The sequence below is a fragment of the Hippopotamus amphibius genome, chromosome 15, assembly GCF_030028045.1.
Source record: "Hippopotamus amphibius kiboko isolate mHipAmp2 chromosome 15, mHipAmp2.hap2, whole genome shotgun sequence".
NCBI classification, from domain to species: Eukaryota; Metazoa; Chordata; class Mammalia; order Artiodactyla; family Hippopotamidae; genus Hippopotamus; species Hippopotamus amphibius.
In genome coordinates, this window is record NC_080200.1 from 42,191,202 (window position 1) to 42,213,380 (window position 22,179).

General features: G+C 42.3%; 1 protein-coding gene across 2 annotated transcripts in view; it reads left to right on the top strand.

The window, feature by feature from the left end:
• The window catches only part of AGXT2 (alanine--glyoxylate aminotransferase 2), a 42,336-nt gene that overhangs the window by 15,731 nt on the left and 4,426 nt on the right, over positions 1-22,179 (top strand). For both annotated transcript variants that reach the window (XM_057709226.1, XM_057709225.1), the window contains exons 8-13: positions 3,098-3,198; positions 3,771-3,863; positions 6,669-6,801; positions 8,053-8,144; positions 9,687-9,836; positions 14,240-14,338. In XM_057709226.1, the coding sequence (XP_057565209.1) occupies positions 3,098-3,198; positions 3,771-3,863; positions 6,669-6,801; positions 8,053-8,144; positions 9,687-9,836; positions 14,240-14,338 (668 nt within the window). The remainder of the gene's footprint in view (positions 1-3,097; positions 3,199-3,770; positions 3,864-6,668; positions 6,802-8,052; positions 8,145-9,686; positions 9,837-14,239; positions 14,339-22,179) is intronic.

Sequence of the window (22,179 nt, forward strand, 5' to 3'; positions counted from 1 at the left end):
CGGAGGTAGGAGGATGAAAGAATGAGCTTTGGAACAAGATGTTATAGTCACAGAACTTAAAACCTTAAGGAAAAAAAAAAACATAAGGAAGTTTGAATGATAGCTTTTAAAGATGAAGAAACAGGTCCACACCAAGAGGCCAAGAGCTAGGACTTGACCCCAAGTCTTCTGTCCTCAAAGCCAGTGCTCCCCAGCCATGACCACCCTTGTCCACACTGATGTGTCAGCAGGATGAACCCAGGCTTAAAAATAATTTCCGCTCTGCTGGCCAAGATTGAGGACACACAGGCCGTCAGGAGTCTTGCGTTGAACTCCCAGCCCTACCATGGCTCAGCTGTGAGCAAAACCTCCATCTTTTGCTTCCATTTCTCATCTGTGAAATGGAACCAGAAATACCTGCCCCCATGGCCCCTCATCCCAAGCCTTCAAAAGACCAAGGAGGAGAGCTTTTGTAAAGGCAGGCAGACAATAGCAATGCCAAGTGCAGCCACACCTGTATCTCATATCCACGTGGCATCTAGAACTCAAATCAGTTGGTTGAAGCTCGCAGATGTTGATCTGGCTGTAAAAGCACCAGAGCAGAGCCTCAGAGGCAGAAGCCCTCAAGATATGGTCATTTCCTTCCCTCCCAGCTTTGTGTCCCTCTCTCTCTTCATCCCCTCTGCCTCCTCCCTCTTTGAGGCCCCCTCCTCTCCCTCAGGCCAGCTTGAAAACACCAGGACCCCAGGGTCATCTCTCTGGTGGCCTCTGGAGGCCAAATGATAGTGACAGACAGACTTTTCTTCCTCTCGAAACTGTGGTCTTTGGCACATCTGAAGTCGGCTGTTTTCTTAACTCATATTTCCAAGATATGAGACTGATAGCATTTCTTTACACAAAAAGGAACTTCAGCCTCCTCCAGCACTGTTAGGGCCTGAGAAGAGTTTGGTCTTTGCTGTAAAAAGGCATATTCATATATATTTATAAATGTATCCTTTTAGAGTGTAAATTACTCTGAGTATAGAAGGTTCCAGTTCTTAGTTCCTCTTAGAGTTCATTCACTGGGCACAGTCTTGGTAGGGGGCTTTTTTTTCAGCTCAGAAGTATGTCATCACTCCCCTCCTAAGCAGGGGCAAGGATCCACTTTTGAGCCTAATATAGATGTTTAAGTGGTATATTTCACTGTCTTCCTCCACCCCCTCCTTAGGATTTTTTTCTTTCCAGCTGTTCATTCCAGTCCCTGAGTTTCAGATGTAACTTGTGACGAAAAGCACCTCTCAACCCTCTGCCCCCACAATGTTCCAAACCTGGTACTGATCGTGTCATTTCCTTCATTTGCAAGACAAGTTTCCTTTTCCTTAAAAATTGTTCTTTCTTGGCTCCTCCCTCTGCCGAACTCTTTCTTTACCACCAGCTATAATGAAAACTCTTCCCTCTCTATGCCGTTGCTTGGATAGCATCCAGGAGAGCATCCCCTCTTCACCCTCTTGACATTGTCATGGTGACATCACTGCACCAAGTCTCCCTCCAGAGGCAGCCTGACCTGGAGTTACAGCAACGAGCCAATGAAGTAAATGTAAAATGAAGGAAAAGGCCAATGACAGCTGATGACCTCTCTCATCCCTAAATTTTGGGCAGTGGAGCGGGGGGTGAGTTATGAAAGGTTTACACAGGTTCAGGCTAAACCTTCTTCATGGTTTGGTTTTGGCCAGATTTAAGCCATTAGGGTTGATTGTGCTCCACCCTTTGATTTCTGTAGTTAAAATGGTCTTGCTAAATTCCCAAATTATATCCTTTTTAACATACGCGCATGAGTCAAAAATTATCCACACTTTGGTTCTATTAAAACTTCTGTAAATTCTACAGCCAGCACACGGATAATTTTTGACTCACCTCATATATTTAATTCATTCTTTAGGGTCATCCTAGGTTGTTTTCTCTTCCTTCCTTAATAAAAATAGAAAATTTTAATCTCTAGGGGCACAGATTTATTCATCCACTATATCCTACTCATCAAACAACATAAGTGATGCTAAAAATGTACTTCCTGGGTTTGATATTCATTTCAATACTTCCTTCTTCGAACCCACAACCCTCAGTTCCAACTAACCAAAGATCAGGTATCTGTCAAGCAAGCTTTCCCAAACATCGCATGTGGCCTCAAAGTATGTTTGGGACTAGGGTTTTTCCACTTTTTAATGAAGAGCTAAAGTATTCAATATAAAGCACATTTTTTGATGTGCTTTTGATGGCGATAGCTGCAGGTTTCTATTCCTCACCTCTAGCCTTCAGGAGCCAGGGCTACATCCGTGCCGCTCAGCAAGCATCTTGATGGGAGATAGTGACTTGTCTCCCAGACTGCTTTCACCAGAGATCCCCCATAACACCCACGTCTCCCTCTGTATCTTTTCTGCTGTCTGTGGATATGGGTTTAGATTCAGAGACTCTGTGGTGCTGTTTAGAACCAAATTACAGGCGTGGATAAAAATTCTGAAGGTTCAGTCATATACAGATGTACTTGATGTGGGACCTTTGGTATCCCAGAGGAGAAAGCTTCCTCTCCCTTGCTACAATGAATGAAAGTTAACTGACTGTAGTACATTCCTCTTTAGACTGAATTCTGATTCTTATGTAAACATATTTACCAGCCATAAAGTCTGAGATACTTTGTAGCTTTAAAATTGTGCATCAGATTAAGTGATAGTAAAAGGTAAACAGAGTTATTTCCAATTAGATTAAATCTACACAGCAATTACATTTGAATTAAATCTACCCTGTTGAAAGGATCCATATTCTTAGGTGAAACAGCTACTATACGAGACTCAATGACACTGTGGGGCGTTGCTTCCCCAGATGGAAACGACTGAAGTGGTTTGTTTATGCCTCTGTGGCTACGCTAGTCTTGCTGCTCGAAACAAAGTACAATTCGTTCCGACAGAATGTTCCCCGCTTCAGGAATCTATATCCTCATATCCTGTTTTACCGTCTCTTGAGGAACTCTAGTCAATTTACTATCCTGTTTTCTTTTTCTCTGTGTTCCACCCCGCCCCCATTCTTCTTGATGCCATTCTCACATCTTTCAATGCTGTGTTTTGTTTTCTTTGTTCGTTTGTTGTAGACTGCTGCCAAGCTAAAGACCAGTATATTGAACAATTCAAAGATACTCTGAACACTTCTGTAGCCAAATCAATCGCTGGATTTTTTGCAGAGCCGATTCAAGTGAGTGTATTAACCTTAAACATTAATTGAGCTCAGTTTTAAATGATCAGTGTTAAATTAACTCATACATTCTAGAGAATTCCAAATTATTTAAGTGACCACTGCTATGTCCCTCTCCGAACTTAATTCATTCCCTTGGTCCCCTTTAAAAAAAAAGAGGGCCCCTGGTTTTCAGTTGACCTTTAAAAAACCGTTTCCTGCACTCCCAGACTGAATGGAGAGATAGATGAAACCATTGAATTCCCAAAGCTGTAAAAATAGAAAACTCCAGCAATTTTTAGTTGCTTATTACCCACACCATCAGGGAGAGACTTTCTATAATCTTACTAAATCCCCTTAATCTACTTTTTTCTACTCTCAGGAAAGAATACATTTGCATCCTTTTTTCCAGAAGGCATGGCATAAGAGTAACGGCCCATCTTTTCACCCATAGTTGAAACAGTTCTAGAGACTGTTTTAAAAATTGCCAGTATCACTAATGCTAATATTGATCATGATCTATCTTCAGTTTTCTTTCAATACTTTCAAAGGCTGTGCTGTTAGCTAGGTCTTCTTGGTTTGGTCTTTTGCAGGGGGTGAATGGCGTTGTTCAGTACCCAAAGGGGTTTCTAAAGGAAGCCTTCGAGCTGGTGCGAGAGCGGGGAGGCGTATGCATCGCGGATGAAGTGAGTACCATGGAATAGATGTGATGCAGTGTAGCTGGGACAGGAAAAGCACAGGGAGAAAACTTTTTGAACCTTCCTCTGTGGTCCAGGCAGAAAGCATCTATGGTGGGGATTCCAAGACGTGGGTGTAACTTAATGAAGCTTTGGCTAGCTGACTGATTAGTTTGTTAGTGGATTAGTTGGTCCATTTAATCAAGTACAACAGAACTTAAACACCCAAATTGAAGTCTATCAAATAAGTTGCTCACAGGCATAGGTGATGCCACCATTCCTCAACACACTTTTAAAATGCCTATCTGGGGAGTGCACGTCAGGAGCTGCTTGAATTTAGTTTAATCCCATAACCAAGTTTTCATCTTAATTTTTGCCAAAATAGTAATAACCAGTCTGGCAGCACTCATCTTACCTTAATAACAGAATTTGTTTGGAAATCATACTTAAAAAGAAAAAAAAAAGTCCAACCTTTAAGTTAGAAGAGGGCCACCAATATAGATATTCAAAAAGTAATTCCGGGGACTTCCCTGGTGGTCCAGTGGTTAGGACTCCATGCTTCCACTGCTGGGGACACGGGTTTGATCCCTGGTCGGGAACTAAGATCTCACATGCCGCGCAGCACGACCAAAAATAAAATTGAATTGAATTGGGGAAAAAAAGTGACTTGAAGTCCAAAATGGTTAATTTGCCTGTCGAGATCATGCAGTTAGTAGGAACAGAGCCAGAACTCAAACCAGGACTTCAAGACCTCACCAATCACTGGACATGCCTGCCTTTCAAAAATGACAGAACAATGATGTAGAAAGACAAAGGATGGTAGAAAAGGAGGGAGCAGAAGAAGAAAATCCTGAGCAAGGGGCCAGTGTGGCCACCCAGTGATCTTACGTGCCTTCTTAGTTAGCTAACCTTGGCTTTCTCTTCTTTAAAATGAGGAATTTGGAATCTAAAATATAAATTGGCCACTGCTGGGGCCATATTGCGCACTCCGTCTCTGCTGGTCAATCACGGACTGGGTTTAAATTTGAAGCTGACTGCTTTCAGGCAGGGCATGCACGCCCACAGCTCCCATCCCCACCCACTGATGTAGACCCAGCCTGCCTCTCTCATGACTGTATGCTTCTCATCCCCAAAGACATTTGAGTTTGTGAACCTCAGAATGAGTCATCTCTGTTTGACTGAAAGACTCTATGGAACTGATACTTCCTAGGTGGCTAAACATAGTTTACAGTCTACGTAATTTCCTGTGTTGTCCAAGCAATCTAAATTTTCACCATTTATTTATGGTACTTCGATAGATGAAGTAAAAAAATAAAGATAGGGCTTCCTAGGTGGCGCAGTGGTTAAGAATCCGCCTCCCAATGCAGGAGACACGGGTTCAAGCCCTGCTCCAGGAAGATCCCACATGCCACGGAGTAACTAAGCCCGTGCGCCAAGAAAAAAATAAAAAAATAAAAAAATAAAGATAGGCAGGAAGGCAAAATGGGTGGATTTACCATGAGCTCCTTCTATGTTATCTCATTTGGGCAAACTCATCAGCTTGTCCAGAGGCCCATAACTAGGAAGTAAGAAGAGACCCAGGATTCAAGCCCAGGTCTGTCTGACTCCCATGTCTAAGCTCTTCTCTTACGTTGTTCACGCTCATCTAATTGTAACCCCCAAAATCTGCCTCTGCAGCAGCACCCTGGAGAGAGCAGGCAAATAATAAGGAAACCTGAGAAGGACCCTTGCTCTTTCAAGTGCATTTCAGAATCAGCTTCAAGTGCCCACACCTCTCTCCCAGACGTGCAATGTGTGTATGTGTAGAGAGAGAGACAGACAGACAGCCCGAGAGACTGAGAACCAGGAGATCAAGGAACCTTCACCAAAAAGGCCCTGGTGTAGATCTGCACGGAAATGTTTGTGTGGCTTTATTCAGTTAGGCACTTCTGCCACTTTTTTATTCATTCTAGGAACACTAAATGTCTAGTTTTATCAGGCAGTCTGCTAGGTATTGTGGATAAAAAGGAAAATAAGATATAGTCTCTATTATTAGACATGTACACTGGTGATAATAGTCCAAGGTGAGAGGTTCTGATGGAAGCCTAGGTGCCTTGAGTGAGAGCGCTAGTGGGGCTCACGAAAATCTTCCTAGCCCAAATAATGATGAAATTGTATTTTGAAGGACAAGAGGAGTTACTAAGATGCAGAAGCTTCTAAAAAGAAGAAACAGCATGCACAAAACAACAAAGTCAACTTAGTTCCATCCTGAGTTAACTGTCTCAGCTGAGTCCTTCTCATGACTAATTCTCAGGAAGAAAAGATGATCACAGGGAAAAGGACTACCAGCCTATCTGGGCCAGTGGCAGGCGCCCCAGCTCCAATCTACTTGCTATAACTCCTGCTTCATCCAGCCTGGGGCAGACGCAGCTTCTCCACCCTTCCCCCAGCTGCCTTACACACAGGAGATGCTTAGTAAGGATTGCTAATCACAGTGACTTTTTTCACGTGCATCATTTATATGACCCTCACAGCAGTCCTGTGATGTATTGCTGTTCTGTTTCCACTCAAGAGAGTTAACATGGATTCAGAGGAGATAAGAAACACACCTAGAGTCACACAATGCTAGTAAATGGCTTTTGGTGCCTAAAAGCTCATGCACAGATTAAATGCTTTGTCCATTTACAGTACAAGGATGGCGATGATGATGACTGGTGCTGATGATGTCAAGGAGGAGAAGGAGATGGAGGAGGAGGAAAGAGAAGAGACCAGAGAGTCAGGAAAGCCAGCATTTCTTGAAAGGTTTCCAATGACTTAGGACTCTTTTTCCATCAGGTGCAGACAGGATTTGGAAGGTTGGGCTCTCACTTCTGGGGCTTTCAAACCCACGGCATCCTGCCGGATATAGTCACCATGGCTAAAGGGATTGGGAATGGCTTTCCCATGGCAGCAGTTGTGACAACCCCAGGTAGGAACCACGGGCAGTTTGTGCCTGCTTCTGGGTCTCCTGCATCAGCAATGGTAGAAAACATATGTGTGGGCTCGGGACAGTGATTTCCCAAGCAATGAAAAAGGGAAACAGTCTGTCTGCCAGATGGTGGGAGAGATGGAAGAAAAAGAGCCCTTGTTGCTCTTGCTGTAGAGAAGACTAATCCTGCCAGCCCCACAGTGAAATGCAAGGCTCTACTCCAGTGACAAGGTCTAGGCAAATGTGCCACAGCAACAAAACCAACACTGTATTTCCCATTTCAGTGAGATTTTACAGAAAAGAATTTTATGAACCATTTAGTGTTGAAAAATCTTAGCATTTTTTCATTTGTTTTTCAACAATAGTAAGCACACTTGAAAGGCTCCAAAGGGTAATTGCCTTGTAATATCTCAGTGTTTTTACTGAATGAAGAAAGGTACTAAAATGTGGATGTAAAAGGTGAAGTATTATGAACGGAATATATATTCACCCTGAAACCATCTGGAAATTATGTTACGAAATCCTTGACATGAGATTTTTTTTTTTAAATATTTCCTTCTTAGTCCCAAGAGTGAAATGTAGAAAAAATGTTTAGCTAGTGAAGGTTCCATGTAAGTTCCCATAAGTCAAGTTTAAAGTGCTTTTCAATTCACACAACACATTAAAGATTTTATTATTAAACTTCTCATTGTGTAAATAAGCAATTTTTTCCTTATCCACTGTTTTAGTCCGCTTGGGCTACCATACCAAGATATCACAGGCTGGGTGGTTTAAACAACAGACACTTAATTTTCTCACAATTCTAGAGGCCGACGTTCAAGATCAAGGTACAAGCAGAGTTGGGTTTTGGTGAGATCTCTCTTGCAGACGACCGCCTTCTTACTGTGTCCCCACATGTCCTTTTCTGCAGCAAGAAAGGGCTCTGGTGTCTCTTCTTCTTATGAGGACACCAATCCTATTGGATTAGGGCCCCATCCTTATGACTTTAAATACTTCTCCCCAGGCCCTACCTCCAATTACAGTCACATTGGGGGTTAGGGCTTCAACATATGCATTGGGGATGGGGGAGGGGAGAGATAAAATTCCATCCATAACACCTACTATCTGGTGAGTGAAGAATGAATTGGATGCCAGGAAATATATTATACATACACATACAACATGAAAGTAAATATAATCCAAATGGCATGATGGGAGATTATAGATAGGAATGTGTCACTCTTTATCCAACTTTTTGTTTTCTACCCCTAGAGATTGCCAAGTCTTTGGCTAAATGCCTGCTTCACTTCAATACCTTCGGAGGGAACCCTGTGGCCTGCGCCATTGGTTCAGCAGTGCTTGAGGTACGTTACAGCAGCCGCACCAACGTCACTCATTTCCCCAAATGACTATTTCAAAACTACACACACATTATCAGAACTTCATCACACTACATGATTAAAGTGAAGAGTTAATTCCTAGTCCATGAATTTAAGTTATATTTCCAATTATTATTCTGTTCCCCCCCCCTTTTAAGATCTACTGTGAGTACTTCAAGTATTGGATATGAAATAATATATAACATACCTCACATACATGGAAAATATTAGAATTCCCCTAGCCATCTGGTAGCAATGAAATTTCTTTGTGATTTGAGTGGTATTTTACGGATAGTTACCAATAGCTATCCTTGATTTCAGTTCAATTTTGGTCTTGTCTTGGGGGAGTTGGGGTGGGACGAATTGGGAGACTGAGATTGCCATATATACATTATTAATAAGAAAAAAATCAAATTGTACACTTTAAATACATGTGGTTCATTGTATATCAATTATATATCAATAAAAGTTCTTTTAAAAAGTCAACTAATAATTCTTAAAGAAAAAAGAAATTGGTCTTGTCTTATATATTCTTCATTACTTTTGTTGTACTGTCATAAATTAAAAGACTAAAGAGCCAGTGAGTTCTGTGCAATTCTAACTAGGTGATTCATCTGTGGTTCAGTCCCAGCCCATTGATTTTGCCTGGGGTCTCATCTGTTGAAAAAGACTTTTTAAATGCCCTTGCTAATATGCATGATAGCGTTTGCTTAAAGAAGTGTAACGTCTTTTCTGGAACAATGTCCAAGAAATTAATACCAGTGGTTGTTTGTGGGGGGGAAATTGGTGGCTAGGGGACAGGGATCAGTGAGGCTCATTCTACTCTAGGCTTCTGTATTTTCTGATATTTGAACAAGGCACATGATTCACTTATTTAAAAAAATTAAATTTTAAAGTATTTTTCAATAAAAATAAGTAAAAGCTGCCCTTGCTAATGAAAAAGTATCTCCAAATATAATTAAATCTTGAAATGAGAAAGTGTGGGTAGGATGTGTCATTTATTTCAGTGTATAGATTTTGCCAACTTACTTTTTTTAAGTTCTGTGTCACCTCAACCAATTTAGCAGATAGAGAGGATTTAGTTGAACAAGTAGGTCTTAGAAACATCAAGTTCTGTCTGGAGTCATGCAGTCATTATCAGCTGGTGATAAATATAATAACTGCTTGTATCTGCTCAAGAATCACAGGTCTCTGCTGTGAGTGGAAGTAGGTGAAAATCCTTTTACATCTCAGGTGCCCTGACTCTGGGCCCAGACGGAGCTCAACATTGAGACGGCTCTTTTAATTGTTTCCTAAATGTTTACCCACTCCTGAAGACGAGGAGGGTGTGGGGGAAGCATCCCCTCTACCAAGTCTTTTTTTCTCCCTACAGCAGATTTTTATAGGACAAGGTATGGCTACATTAGACGTTGGGTTCCATTTGGTCAAGTTTTTGTAGAAAGGGTCACGTACATTTATCTCTCCATGTTTCTCAGTCCATTTTAAAACTTTTTAAATGTGAGATCATTTGGGGTTTTCTCTCAACAGGTGATTAAAGAAGAAAATCTACAAGAAAACAGTCAAGAAGTTGGCACCTATATGTTACTGAAGTTGGCTAAGCTGCGGGAGGAGTTTGAAATTGTTGGAGATGTGCGAGGCAAAGGCCTCATGATAGGAATAGAAATGGTGACGGATAAGGTAGGTGGACATCTGCTGTTCTCTCTGTAGCTTCTTGGCACAGCAAGAGTTAAAGTAGGAGGCCTCGTCTATAAGCTCATTCATTCTCAGAAAGAGAGCAGACAAGGACCACAAGCCTCAGTGAAGCTCGCTAGAGAAGAGTAGAGAGTGTTGAGTATGAACGCCATGCTAGCAGGTCATGGAGGGTCCTAGAGGAGTGAGCAAGAGCGTTTGGAAAAGGGAGCTGATATTATTCTTGCCAGACTAGGCAAAGAGCATCGGTGATGACTGAATATTTTGAATTAGGAATATAAGGAAGGGAGGAGATTATTGGGGGAGGGGCAGGTGGCCCAGAGAGCTAGTGGAAGTAAGGGAGAAGGGCCAGGAGAAGGTCGTGGGGATGGTTTGGGATGAGGTTGTTAAAGATCTATAGGGTTTTGCACTCATTTGTTTGTTTGTGAATGGACTTTAATCTCCCAAGTAACCAGGGTGGAATGTGGCTTTTTCATGATGTACCCCACCGTGACCTCAAACTCGATATAACAGCAATTGAATTTAGCATTTTCCCTTAAACCAGTGATTCTTCCCAAGGTCATTGTTTCTGTTTTTCACCCTCCACTGTTCTCCCAATCCCCCAGCCTCAAAACCACAAAATAATCTGTGATTCCTTCTCTCTCCTTATTTCCAATGCCAAGTCCTGTTGATTCTTTCTTCGCAGTGTTTCTCAAATCTTTCCCACTGTTTCTACTGCTGCCCCTAGGATCTGTGTCAGTAGGAAGTTGTCCCAATCCTCCATAAACTCAAAATTTAGATCCTCAGATGAGAGTGACAGCAAGGGAATCTTGGCACAGAAAGGAATAGTCCGACCAACCCCTTCACCCTAATTCTTATCGATGGGTGATGTCTTGCTGTTTGGTCTCACGACACCATCCTAGTATAGAAGGACTGTGTTCAGTTCTTTCAATGTTCAGACCAGATATAAGACTCTTCCAGTAGTACCGCACAGCAGAGCCAGTACAAAGCTGAAATGTTTAAACAAGATTTGAAAGCTAAGGGAAGAAACAGGAAGATAAGAGTAAGATGAGACCAGGCCCTCTGGCTCACAAGCTGTAACATACTCATCTTCAGCTTGGGGCCCTGTCAAGAGCTGTTTTAAGGCTCAGAAGAGTCCTGTCCTGCCTCCACCCCACCTCCTCCCACCCACCTAGGAGCTCCCTCAAGGATACCTAGGCTTCTCAAAACCCAGACTCCACCAAGGAAAGCCCAATGAGAGAGGAGGCGTTCGTGCCTTTCCCACTAATCCAAACCCAACTTCCGTGTGCTCTAAGATGTATGAACAGAGACGTTCCTCAGGACTTGAGTTGTCATGGAAAACATCAGAATCCTCCCAAAGGGCCATTGATACAGAACAAGCTAAATGATGGTACATCCATGCTACATGGCATAGACGTATACATGACATGGAAAGATGTGCTGACTGTATTATGGAAAAAAATTAAGCAGGCTATAAAATAGTGTGTCTAGAAGAGCTCTTTTTGTCTTCCCTCTTCCCTTTGACAGTTGTAAGCATGGGCTCTGAAGGAGCTTCTCCATTCCTTAATTCAATCCATGGTGCCCTCAATGCCGTTCACTTTCCTACACCCACACATCGGTCCAACTTCTCGCCAAGCATGGAATACAGTACTCTCCTCTGTCTCTAGCTATGGAAATCCTAGTCTTTATCAAGATCCAACTCTTCACCACACCTCCTCCTAAAGCTTGCCTTTGCTTCTCCGGTATAGAGGGGCTTCAGCCTTCAGAGAGTCCCTCTCGCACTTGAAAGGCTCTTTCAAATCATGTATGTGTTGACTCGGTTTTCATGTATAAATGCCTTCTTTTTCTAAATAAATTGTGCACTTTTGAGGCCTGGAAATCTGCAGATGGCGAGTGCTTTATCGATTTCAGGCCCCTGCAGCACTTCAGACCACATTGATGGATTTAAAACAGCTCAGAACTTGGCTTTAATGCTGCACAGTATAACCTAGAATCAAAACTCCCATGTGCTGTTGGTAAGGATGTGAGCTGGATACAGCCTTTGGACAGAAATTTGTCTGTATCTATCAAAATGTATACATTTTGACCTAGCCATTCCACTTATAGAGCTGTGTCCTAAAGAAATATTCACAGAAGTGAGTAAAGATACAAATGGGGGGGGATGTTTCCAGCATTGCTTATGATCATACACAAAAATTGAAAACAACATAAATGTCCAAAAATAAAAGATGAAACAAATTGCTCTACCAACAAACAGCAAAATACTAGGTAATCTTTAAGAAGACTAAGTCCAAATACACTGACATGGAAAGACGTTTGGAATAAATTGTAAATTGTTCAAAGCAAACTTCAAAACATTATAAAGTATGACTTGTTTTTTTTAAATGCATTTAAATGTATTTGTATGCATAGAAAAAGCATCTAGTTCACACCAAATTACCAACAGGCAGTGTCCCTAGGAGTAGGATTGGAGAAGGGGACACTTCACATTTTTACTTAGTGCATTTCCATATCACTTTAAGCAGTTTTTCCCAACAACCCTGGGTTGCTTTTATAATTGTTTAAAAAAGGCAAAAAGCAAAAACAGAATAAACGCGAAGCTACATTATATCTCCATGCCCATTTGTTACGGAGTGGTCGGGACTTAGTCTGCAGCACAGGGCCCGGGCAGGCTGGCCTGTGGTTTTGCTGCATTAGATTTTCCGACCATGCTTTTCTCTGCAGAACACCTACAAGATGTTCAATTAATCACAGCAGTTGAGGCTGGGGGTGATAAAATGGACATAGGATCAGGGAGGGTGCTGGCCCAGACCAGGCTGAGGCCAAACAGAGTCCACCTCTCCAGATCCCTGATAGCCACCAAGACCCCACCAACCCAACTGCCCCTCGGAACCCTTTCTGACCTCTGACCTTTCATCCTCCAAACCACATTTGACTTCTTTCTTGTTCTCACAGTTTAACCCTAAATTAGTCTTCCCTCATGAGAACCTCAGGGGCAATCAGGGTGATATTTTAGGATCAACGAGGAGATGCTAGTCTGTTTCCTCATCCCGGTCCTCCATTATCTAGTAGTGGGAAAATTTTTGTGTTGGCCGAAAGGTTCTGAAGATGTTACGAAAAGCCAGAATGAACTTTTTGGCCAGCCCAATGTTTTGGTTATCTTAAAGCTTCACAACAAACAGGGAATGCAGACCTCTCTGGGAGGGCCAGTCTGATTCTGGGCTCAGCCACTGACACCTAACCAGGAAAGCAGGATTTGGGGTTGGTGAGGCAAGGGGATTGGATACTAAAGCCTAGAGGGAGGGCAGGTAGGGAGCCCAGAGCAGAAGAATGAAGCTGGGAGCCCTGGAGGGAGCCCTCCTCCACCCTGCAAGGATCACAGGGGCTGGCCCACGAGCCAGGGTCATGCCTTACGCCATGGACACCGGAGAGCCAGACCCAGTGCTGATGGGCTGTGTCACAGAAAAGAGGTCAGCGGTGGTGACAGTGCTCAGCGCTCATGCTAGGAGTGCAGCAGTGGGGCTCAGCCCGCTCACCCGAAGAGCATTGTACACAGACGGATGCCTCAGCCCTGCCCCAAGTATTCTAATTCGATAGGCCTGGCCTGAGGCCTAAATGTCTGTAGTTCAAAAAGGCGTCCAGGTAATGCAGACGCACGGTCAGATTCACTAAGTTAGAGGGAGCATTTGTGCTCATAGATTCAGAATTCCCCAGCTCAGGGTCATCAAAGGGGTACTGGCATGCCTGGACCCACAGGAAAGGACGACCTTCAGATGCCGAGTGACCTGAAACAGCCTCTTGGCTCCAGAGAGCTTACCTTTCCGGACCCTGGAGGATTAAGGTGAGAAATTAATACCTGGAGGCTTAAGGGTGAAAAAGAGCAAATTCCACAGGCAGGGAGGACGAGGACAAAGGGCCCCACCCCCGCTGCCGAGGCCATGCTGTGGCCCAGGGAAAGCTGGGGCTGTTTGTGCCCTTGTGGAACTTCTGAGCCATTTCCTGGACTTTGAAATGAACTTTTTACATGGATAAAGCAAAGAGAAGAGTTGAGGACGATTTCCACATAAATAGAGCTGACTCCAAATACAGCTATTAAAGAACAAATCTCCCAGGGTAACCAAGATTCACTGGTGACCTGCGTACAACTTCATCTTGTCTTTGGGAATTTGGGATGAATTGAGATAAAAACAAATATTTTTAATAACACCCCCCACCCCCACCCCAAAAGAAATCCGACCCAGAAGTTAACAGCTTTATTCCATTACAGGGGGAGAGAGGTTGAGAGGGAGTGAAGAGCAGTGATTGCTTGAGTTGCTTTATATTTCTCTCGTAAGTAATGTCTTTAATCATTCAAATACAAAATGTAAACTATTTTTTAAATGTATTTGCAGACGAGCCGCCAGCCTCTTCCCCGTGAGGAAGTAAATCAAATCCACCAGGACTGCAAACGCATGGGGCTTCTGATTGGCAGAGGTGGCATTTTTTCTCAGGTAAGAAAAAGGCTGGTCTTTACCTATCCCTTTATGTAGGCATCTCCCTGATGTCCCAATGCTGGTCCCTTTTCTTTAATCTGTGCTTGGGGACCCAGTTCCACTTCCTCTAGGCTTTAGTGCTCAGATGTTTTCAAAAGAAAGAGGCAGTGAAGCCCTCGGGCCACTAGAAGGCGCTGTGTTACACGATTTGGTTACCGCGGTTCCGCGGAGAATAGACACAGAGGACAGTCTAAGGAGGTAGCACCCAGCTGTACCCATAAACCAGAGGACTTACAGGATAGGTCATAATAGTGTCATAACAGTCATGCATAAACAGTTTGTCTCATGTGTGAATTTACTAACCTCTGAAAGGGCAGCCCTAGTCGTTCACTCAGCGCTGGGCTCTGCCTCTCTGAACCGCAAGCCTGTGAAGCCTTAGTGGCCGCTGTGGCCAGCAGCACAGCGCTGGCAGGACCAGGTGACCCTGAAGGAGAGGTGGGGGACCACCCTGGCTGGGTCCCTAACGCAGAACTCAGAATCAGCCATTCCCTGTGCCCTCCCCGCTCAGGCTGGGAGAGGCAGAGACCGAGCGCTCCCTGCCCCCTTCCTGGGAGAGCCAAGTACAGTCCCACAGTGGGGACCCTGGTGTGGCCCTGCCATGCGCACGGGCTGCTGCTTGCTGCGGCTGTAAAGTGATCCGGCCCTCCATCCGTCACACCAGCGGGACCCTCTCCAGGGATTAGCTCTGGGGCAGAGATTTAAGACTCAGGGTCGCTCCTGCTCCTCCCCTAATTCGTTCTTGGCCTTTGGCATCTTTCTTTCCCATTTTAAATACGGGACGTTCTTCCTAGTTTCTCTGCTCCATTGCTGCCTCTCATTCTATTTCAGCGAAGACTCCTGCCTGGTGCTTCTCAGAGAAAATGGAAGCTATTAGGCAAGATCGCTGTAGAAGCTCATCTGTCCCCAGAGCCATTTCCCACCTCCTTTCCTAAAGATTAGAGGATGAGTGTCTCTCCTGTTCAGATCTGGATCTCCCCCTCCCTCCGCCCCCCACCCCCCACCCCGCCCCCGTGCTCCTGACCCTCCACACTCCCTCCACTTAAGGAAACAGGTCTGTGTTCTCTTGTTTCTGCGGCTTTTTCAACTTCCCCTCAGCCTGTAAACAAATAGAAAGCGCTCCCAACCCAAATCAAACCTTAGCATACAAAACCAGAAGGAGCACTTTTGCTGAGAAATGCTCAGTGAGGTTTTTCTTTTTTCTTTTTTTTTTCTTTATTTGGGGGGTACACCAAGTTCAATCATCTGTTTTTATACACATATCCCCGCATTCCCTCCCTTCCTTGACTCCCCTCACCTCGAGTGCCCCCCACCCTACCCGCCCCAGTCCTCTAAGGCATCTTCCATCCTCGAGTTGGACTCCCTTTGTTATACAACAACTTCCCACGGACTATCTATTTTACAGTTGGTAGTATATATATGTCTGTGCTACTCTCTTGCTTCGTCTCAGTTTCCCCTTCACCCCCTGCCCCCTCCCATACCTCGAGTTCTCCAGTCCATTCTCTGTATCTGTCCTTGTTCTTGTCACTGAGTTCATCAGTACCATTTTTAGATTCCGTATATGTGAGTTAGCATACAATATTTGTCTTTCTCTTGCTGACTTACTTCACTCTGTATGACAGGTTGTAGTTCTATCCACCTCATTACATAAAGCTCCATCTCATCCCTTTTTATAGCTGAGTAATATTCCATTGTATATATATGCCACATCTTCTTTATCCATTCATTTGTTGATGGGCATTTAGGTTGCTTCCATGTCCTGGCTATTGTAAATAGTGCTGCAACAAACATTATGGTACAAGTTTCTTTTGGGATTATGGTTTTCTTTGGGTATATGCCCAGGAGTGGGATGACTGGATCATATGGTAGTTCTATTTGTAGTTTTTTAAGGAACCTCCAAATTGTTTTCCATAGTGGCTGTACCAACTTACATTCCCACCAACAGGGCAGGAGACTTCCCTTTTCTCCACATCCTCTCCAACATTTGTTGTTTCCAGATTTTGTGATGATGGCCATTCTGATTGGTGTGAGGTGATACCTCATTGTGGCTTTGACTTGCATTTCTCTGATGATGAGTGATGTTGAGCATCTTTTCATGTGTGTGTTGGCCATCTGTATGTCTTCTTTGGAGAAATGTCTATTTAGGTCTTCTGCCCATTTGTGGATTGGGTTATTTGCTTTTTTGGTATGAAGCTGCATGAGCTGCTTGTATATTTTGGAGGTTAATCCTTTGTCCGTTGTTTCATAGGCAACTATTTTTTCCCATTCTGAGGGTTGCCTTTTAGTCTTGTTTATGGTTTCTTTCACTGTGCAAAAGCTTTTAAGTTTCATGAGGTCCCATTTGCTTATTCTTGATTTTATTTCCATGATTCTAGGAGGTGGGTCCAAAAGGATCTTGCTTTGATGGATGTCAAAGAGTGTTCTGCCTATGTTTTCCTCTAGGAGTTTGATAATGTCTGGCCTTACATGTAGGTCTTTAATCCATTTGGAGTTTATTTTTGTGTATGGTGTTAGGAAGTGTTCTAATTTCATTCTTTTACATGTTGCTGTCCAATTTTCCCAGCACCACTTACTGAAGAGGCTGTCTTTTTTCCATTGTATACTCGTGCCTCCTTTGTCAAAGATAAGGTGCCCATATGTGTTTGGGCTTACTTCTGAGTTCTCTATTCTAGTCCATTGATCTTCCTTTCTATTTTTGTGCCAGGACCATACTGTCTTGATCACTATGGCCTTGTAGTATAGTTTGAAGTCAGGAAGCCTGATTCCACCAACTCCATTTTTCCTTCTCAAGACGGCTTTGGCTATTCAGGGTCTTTTGCGTTTCCATACAAATTGTAAGATTTCTTGCTCTAGTTCTGTGAAAAATGCCATTGGTAATTTGATCAGGATTGCATTGAATCTGTAAATTGCTTTGGGTAGTACAGTCATTTTCACGATGTTGATTCTTCCAATCCAGGAACATGGTATGTCCCTCCATCTGTTTGTGTCGTCTTTGATTTCTTTCATCAATGTCTTAAAGTTTTCTGCATACAGATCTTTTGCCTCCTTAGGCAGGTTTATTCCTAGGTATTTTATTCTTTTGGTTGCAATGGTGAATGGGAGAGTTTCCTTAATTTCTCTTTCTGCTCTTCCATTGTTCGTGTATAGGAATGCAAGAGATTTCTGTGCATTAATTTTGTATCCTGCTACTTTACTAAACTCATCAATTAGTGCTAGCAGTTTTCTGGTAGAGTCTTTAGGGTTTTCTATATATAATATCATGTCATCTGCAAAGAGTGACAATTTTACTTCTTCTTTTCCAATGTGGATTCCTTTTATTTCTTTTTCTTCTCTGATTGCTGTGGCTAAAACTTCCAAAACTATGTTGAATAATAGTGGTGAGAGTGGACACCCTTGTCTTGTTCCTGTTCTTAGAGGGAATTCTTCCAGTTTTTCCCCATTGAGAACGATGTTGGCTTTTGGTTTGTCATATATGGCTTTTATCATGTTGAGGTAATTTCCTTCTATGCCCATTTTCTGGAGAGCTTTTATCATAAATGGATGTTGAACTTTGTCAAAAGCTTTTTCTGCATCTATCGAAATGATCATATGGTTTTTATCCTTCAATTTGTTGATACGATGTATCACGTTGATTGATTTGCGTATATTGAAGAATCCTTGCATCCCAGGGATAAACCCCACTTGATCATGGTGTATGATTTTTTTAATGTGCTGTTGGAGTCTGTTAGCTAGTATTTTCTTGAGGATTTTTGCATCTATATTCATCAGTGATATTGGTCTGTAGTTTTCTTTTTTTGTGACATCTTTGCCTGGTTTTGGTATCAGGGTGATGGTAGCCTCGTAGAATGATTTTGGGAGTGTTCCACCTTCTGCAATATTTTGGAAGAGTTTGAGAAGGATAGGTGTTAGCTCTTCTCTAAATGTTTGATAGAATTCGCCCGTGAACCCATCTGGTCCTGGGCTTTTGTGTGTTGGGAGATTTTTAATCACTGCCTCAATTTCCGTACTTGTGATTGGTCTGTTCATGGTTTCTGTTTCTTCCTGGTTCAGTCTTGGAAGATTGTATTTTTCTAAGAATGTATCCATTTCTTCCAGGTTATCCAATTGATTGGCATATAGTTGCTTGTAGTAGTCTCTCATGATCTTTTGTATTTCTGAGGTGTCCATTGTTACTTCTCCTTTTTCATTTCTAATTCTGTTGATTTGCATCTTCTCCCTTTTTTTCTTGATGAGTCTGGCTAATGGTTTATCAATTTTGTTAATCTTCTCAAAGAACCAGCTTTTAGTTTTATTTATTTTTGCTATGGTTTCTTTCCTTTCTTTTTCATTTATTTCTGCTCTGATCTTTATGATTTCTTTCCTTCTGCTCACTTTGGGGTTTCTTTGTTCTTCTTTCTCAAGTTGTTTTAGGTGTAAGCTTAGGTTGTTTATTCAGTAATTTTCTTGTTTCTTAAGGTAGGACTGTATTGCTATAAACTTCCCTCTTAGAACTGCTTTTGCTGCGTCCCATAGGTTTTGGGTTGTTGTGTTTTCGTTGTCATTTGTTTCTAGATATTTTTTGATTTCCTCTTTGATTTCTTTAGTGATTCCTTGGTTGTTTAAGAGTGAATTGTTTAGCCTCCATGTGTTTGTATTTTTTGCAGTTTTTTTCCTGTAATTGATATCTAGTCTCATGGCGTTGTGGTCTGAGAATATGCTTGATATGATTTCAATTTTCTTGAATTTGCCGAGGTTTGATTTGTGACCCAAGATGTGATCTATCCTGGAAAATGTTCTGTGTGCACTTGAGAAGAAAGTGTAGTCTGTCGTTTTTGGATGGAATGTCCTATAAATATCAATTAAGTCGAGATGGTCTAATGTGTCATTTAAAGCTTGTGTGTCTTTATTTATTTTCTGTTTGGATGATCTGTCCATTGATGTAAGTGGGGTGTTCAAGTCTCCCACTATTATTGTGTTACTGTCGATGTCCCCTTTTATAGCTGTTAGCATTTGCCTTATGTATTGAGGTGCTCCTATGTTGCGGGCATAGATATTTACCATTGTGATATGTTCTTCTTGAATGGATCCCTTGATCATTATGTAGTGTCCTTCCTTGTCTCTTTTAATGGTCTTTACTTTCAAGTCTAATTTGTCTGATATGCGTATTGCTACTCCAGCTTTCTTTTGACTTCCATTTGCATGGAATATCTTTTTCCATCCCTTTCCTTTCAGTCTATATGTATCCCTTGGTCTGAAGTGGGTTTCTTGTAGGCAGCATATAGAAGGGTCTTGTTTTTGTATCCATTCAGCCAGTCTGTGTCTTTTGGTTGGAGCATTTAATCCATTTACATTTAAAGTGATTATTGACATGTGTGTTCCAATGACCATTTTCTTAATTGTTTGGGGTTTGTATTTGTAGGTGTTTTCCTTTTCTTGTGTTTCCTACTTAGAGAAGTTCCTTTAGCATTTGTTGTAAGGCTGGTTTGGTGGTGCTGAATTCTCTTAACTTTTGCTTGTCTGGAAAGCTTTTGATTTCTCCCTCAAATCTGAATGAGATTCTTGCTGGGTAGAGTATTCTTGGCTGTAGGTTTCTCTCTTTCAGGACTTTCAGTATATCCTGCCATTCCCTTCTGGCCTGCAGAGTTTCTGTAGAAAGGTCAGCTGTTATCCTTATGGGTTTTCCCTTATATGTTGTTTGTTGCTTTTCTCTTGCTGCTTTTAATATTTTTTCTTTGTGTTTAATTGTCGTTAGTTTGATTAATATGTGTCTTGGTGTATTTCTCCTTGGGTTTATTCTGTATGGGACTCTCTGTGCTTCTTGGACTTGGTTAATTATTTCCTTTCCCATGTTGGGGAAGTTTTACACTAGAACCTCTTCAAATATTTTCTCAGACCCTTTCTTGTTTTCTTCTTCTTCTGGGATGCCTATAATTCGAATGTTGGTACACTTAATGTTATCACTGAGGTCTCTGAGACTGTCTTCTATTCTTTTTACTCTTTTTTCTTTTTCCTGCTCTGTGGCATTTATTTCCCCCATTCTATCTTCCAACTCACTTATTCGTTCTTCTGCCTCAGTCATTCTGCTGGTTATAGCCTCTAGAGTATTTTTAATTTCAGTTATTTTGTTATCCATTGCTGTTTGTTTTTCTGAGTTCTTATGAACTGTTTCTTGTACTTTCTCTATTTTGTTATCGAGATTTTGTATCATTTTTACTATCATTACTCTAAATTCTTTTTTAGGCGTTTTTCCTATTTCCTCCTCATTTATTTGGTCTTGTGGGTTTTTTTCCTGCTCCTTTGCCTGCATGGTGTTTCTTTGTTTCCTCATGGTTGTCCAAACTTTTGGGGTTGCTTGTCCTGGCGATAGAGGTGTTTATAGAAGACTATCCAAGCCTCAGACTAATGTCCAAGTATTGGATTAAACAAATATTAAGTCTAGGAAACACATACATGTATAAGACACACAATTACTGAATCCGTTAGGACATAAGGCTTTAGAAAGACCTGACAGAACCCCAGTGTGCTATCAGATATTCAAAGAGAAACCCAACCGAAATTGACAACTGAAACAGAACAAATCAGAGACAAAAGCAAAAGCAAACAAACAAATAAATAACACCTTACACATACAAACATTAATCCAGGGAGATTTTGCAAGCTAGGATCAAATATAGAAAAGAGCCAGAGTACCACCAGAGAGAATGCAGATTCTCAGAATGTAATTAGACAACTGTACTAAGAACTAAGATAAAGACAAAAGCCTAATATTAAATACCAAGGCAGTGTGTCATTTGGAGAATAGAGCAAGGAGTCTGAGCAGACTGATAGTGTTGCTTATAAGTATAAGATAAAATAAACTTAAAAAGGCTGGAAGAAAGAGGAACAGAAGAGTGTAATGTGGTTGGAAATATGCAAATAAAAAGAAAGGAATAGAAATGTATAAAAGATAAGGATGAAAGGAAAGTATGAGAGATATATTGTCTGTACTACCAAAAACTTAGCTAGATATAGAAGTATATAAAAAGGCAAAAAAAAAAAAAAAGAATAAAGAAGTCATTAAAAAATTATGTTGTAAAACTTGTAGATCCCTTATGGCTAAGATCGTATTTAATAAAGAAAAAAAAAAAAGAGAGAGAGAGAGAAAAAGAAAAAAAAAATCCAGAACTGATCCCAGAATGGGCCAGTTCAATAGGTATTGATACTACTATTTCTGTTTCCTTAGCGTCTCAGCTGTAAGTGTCCTTCTCCTTGCCTTGGGTTTTTTTGCATTATTCTGTGACCAGCAGAGGTTCCTTTATTGTTCATCTGTAAGCATCGGTGTGTGGGTAGGGAGAGGGTACAATAGTGGCTCCTCCTGGGAGTGAGTGAGCAGTGGTGCACTGTTGTTTCAGTCGGGCTTGGAGGTGCCTGTTGCAGAGGGACGCCGGTGGCTCAGGCGTAAACAGAAAGTCTTAGAGTTGGGCCTCTCTCGGGTTTTTTTTGTTGTTGTTGCTGTTGTTGTTTTTTTTTTTTTCTCTCGGCAGCCTCCTTGCTGCTGGCGTTGCAAGGGGTTTTAATCTAGCCCCGCCCGAGTGCCTGAGGGTGCTTGTTATCCCTGAGCGCCTTAGGTGGCCCACAGGGCGTCTCTCTACTGCCTGTTGCAGAGGCGCCGAAAGAGAGAGAGAGGCTATGGGCGCGGCTCCTCCCCCCCGCCCGTGAGCCTGCAGCCTCCAGCCGCCATCATGGCCGGGCAGCTCTCAGGGATGGGCACTCCTCTCTGCAGACCTCCTCCCTCCTGTCTTCTCGGTCTGTCACCTTACTGGCAACAATGTTTCTCACCCTGA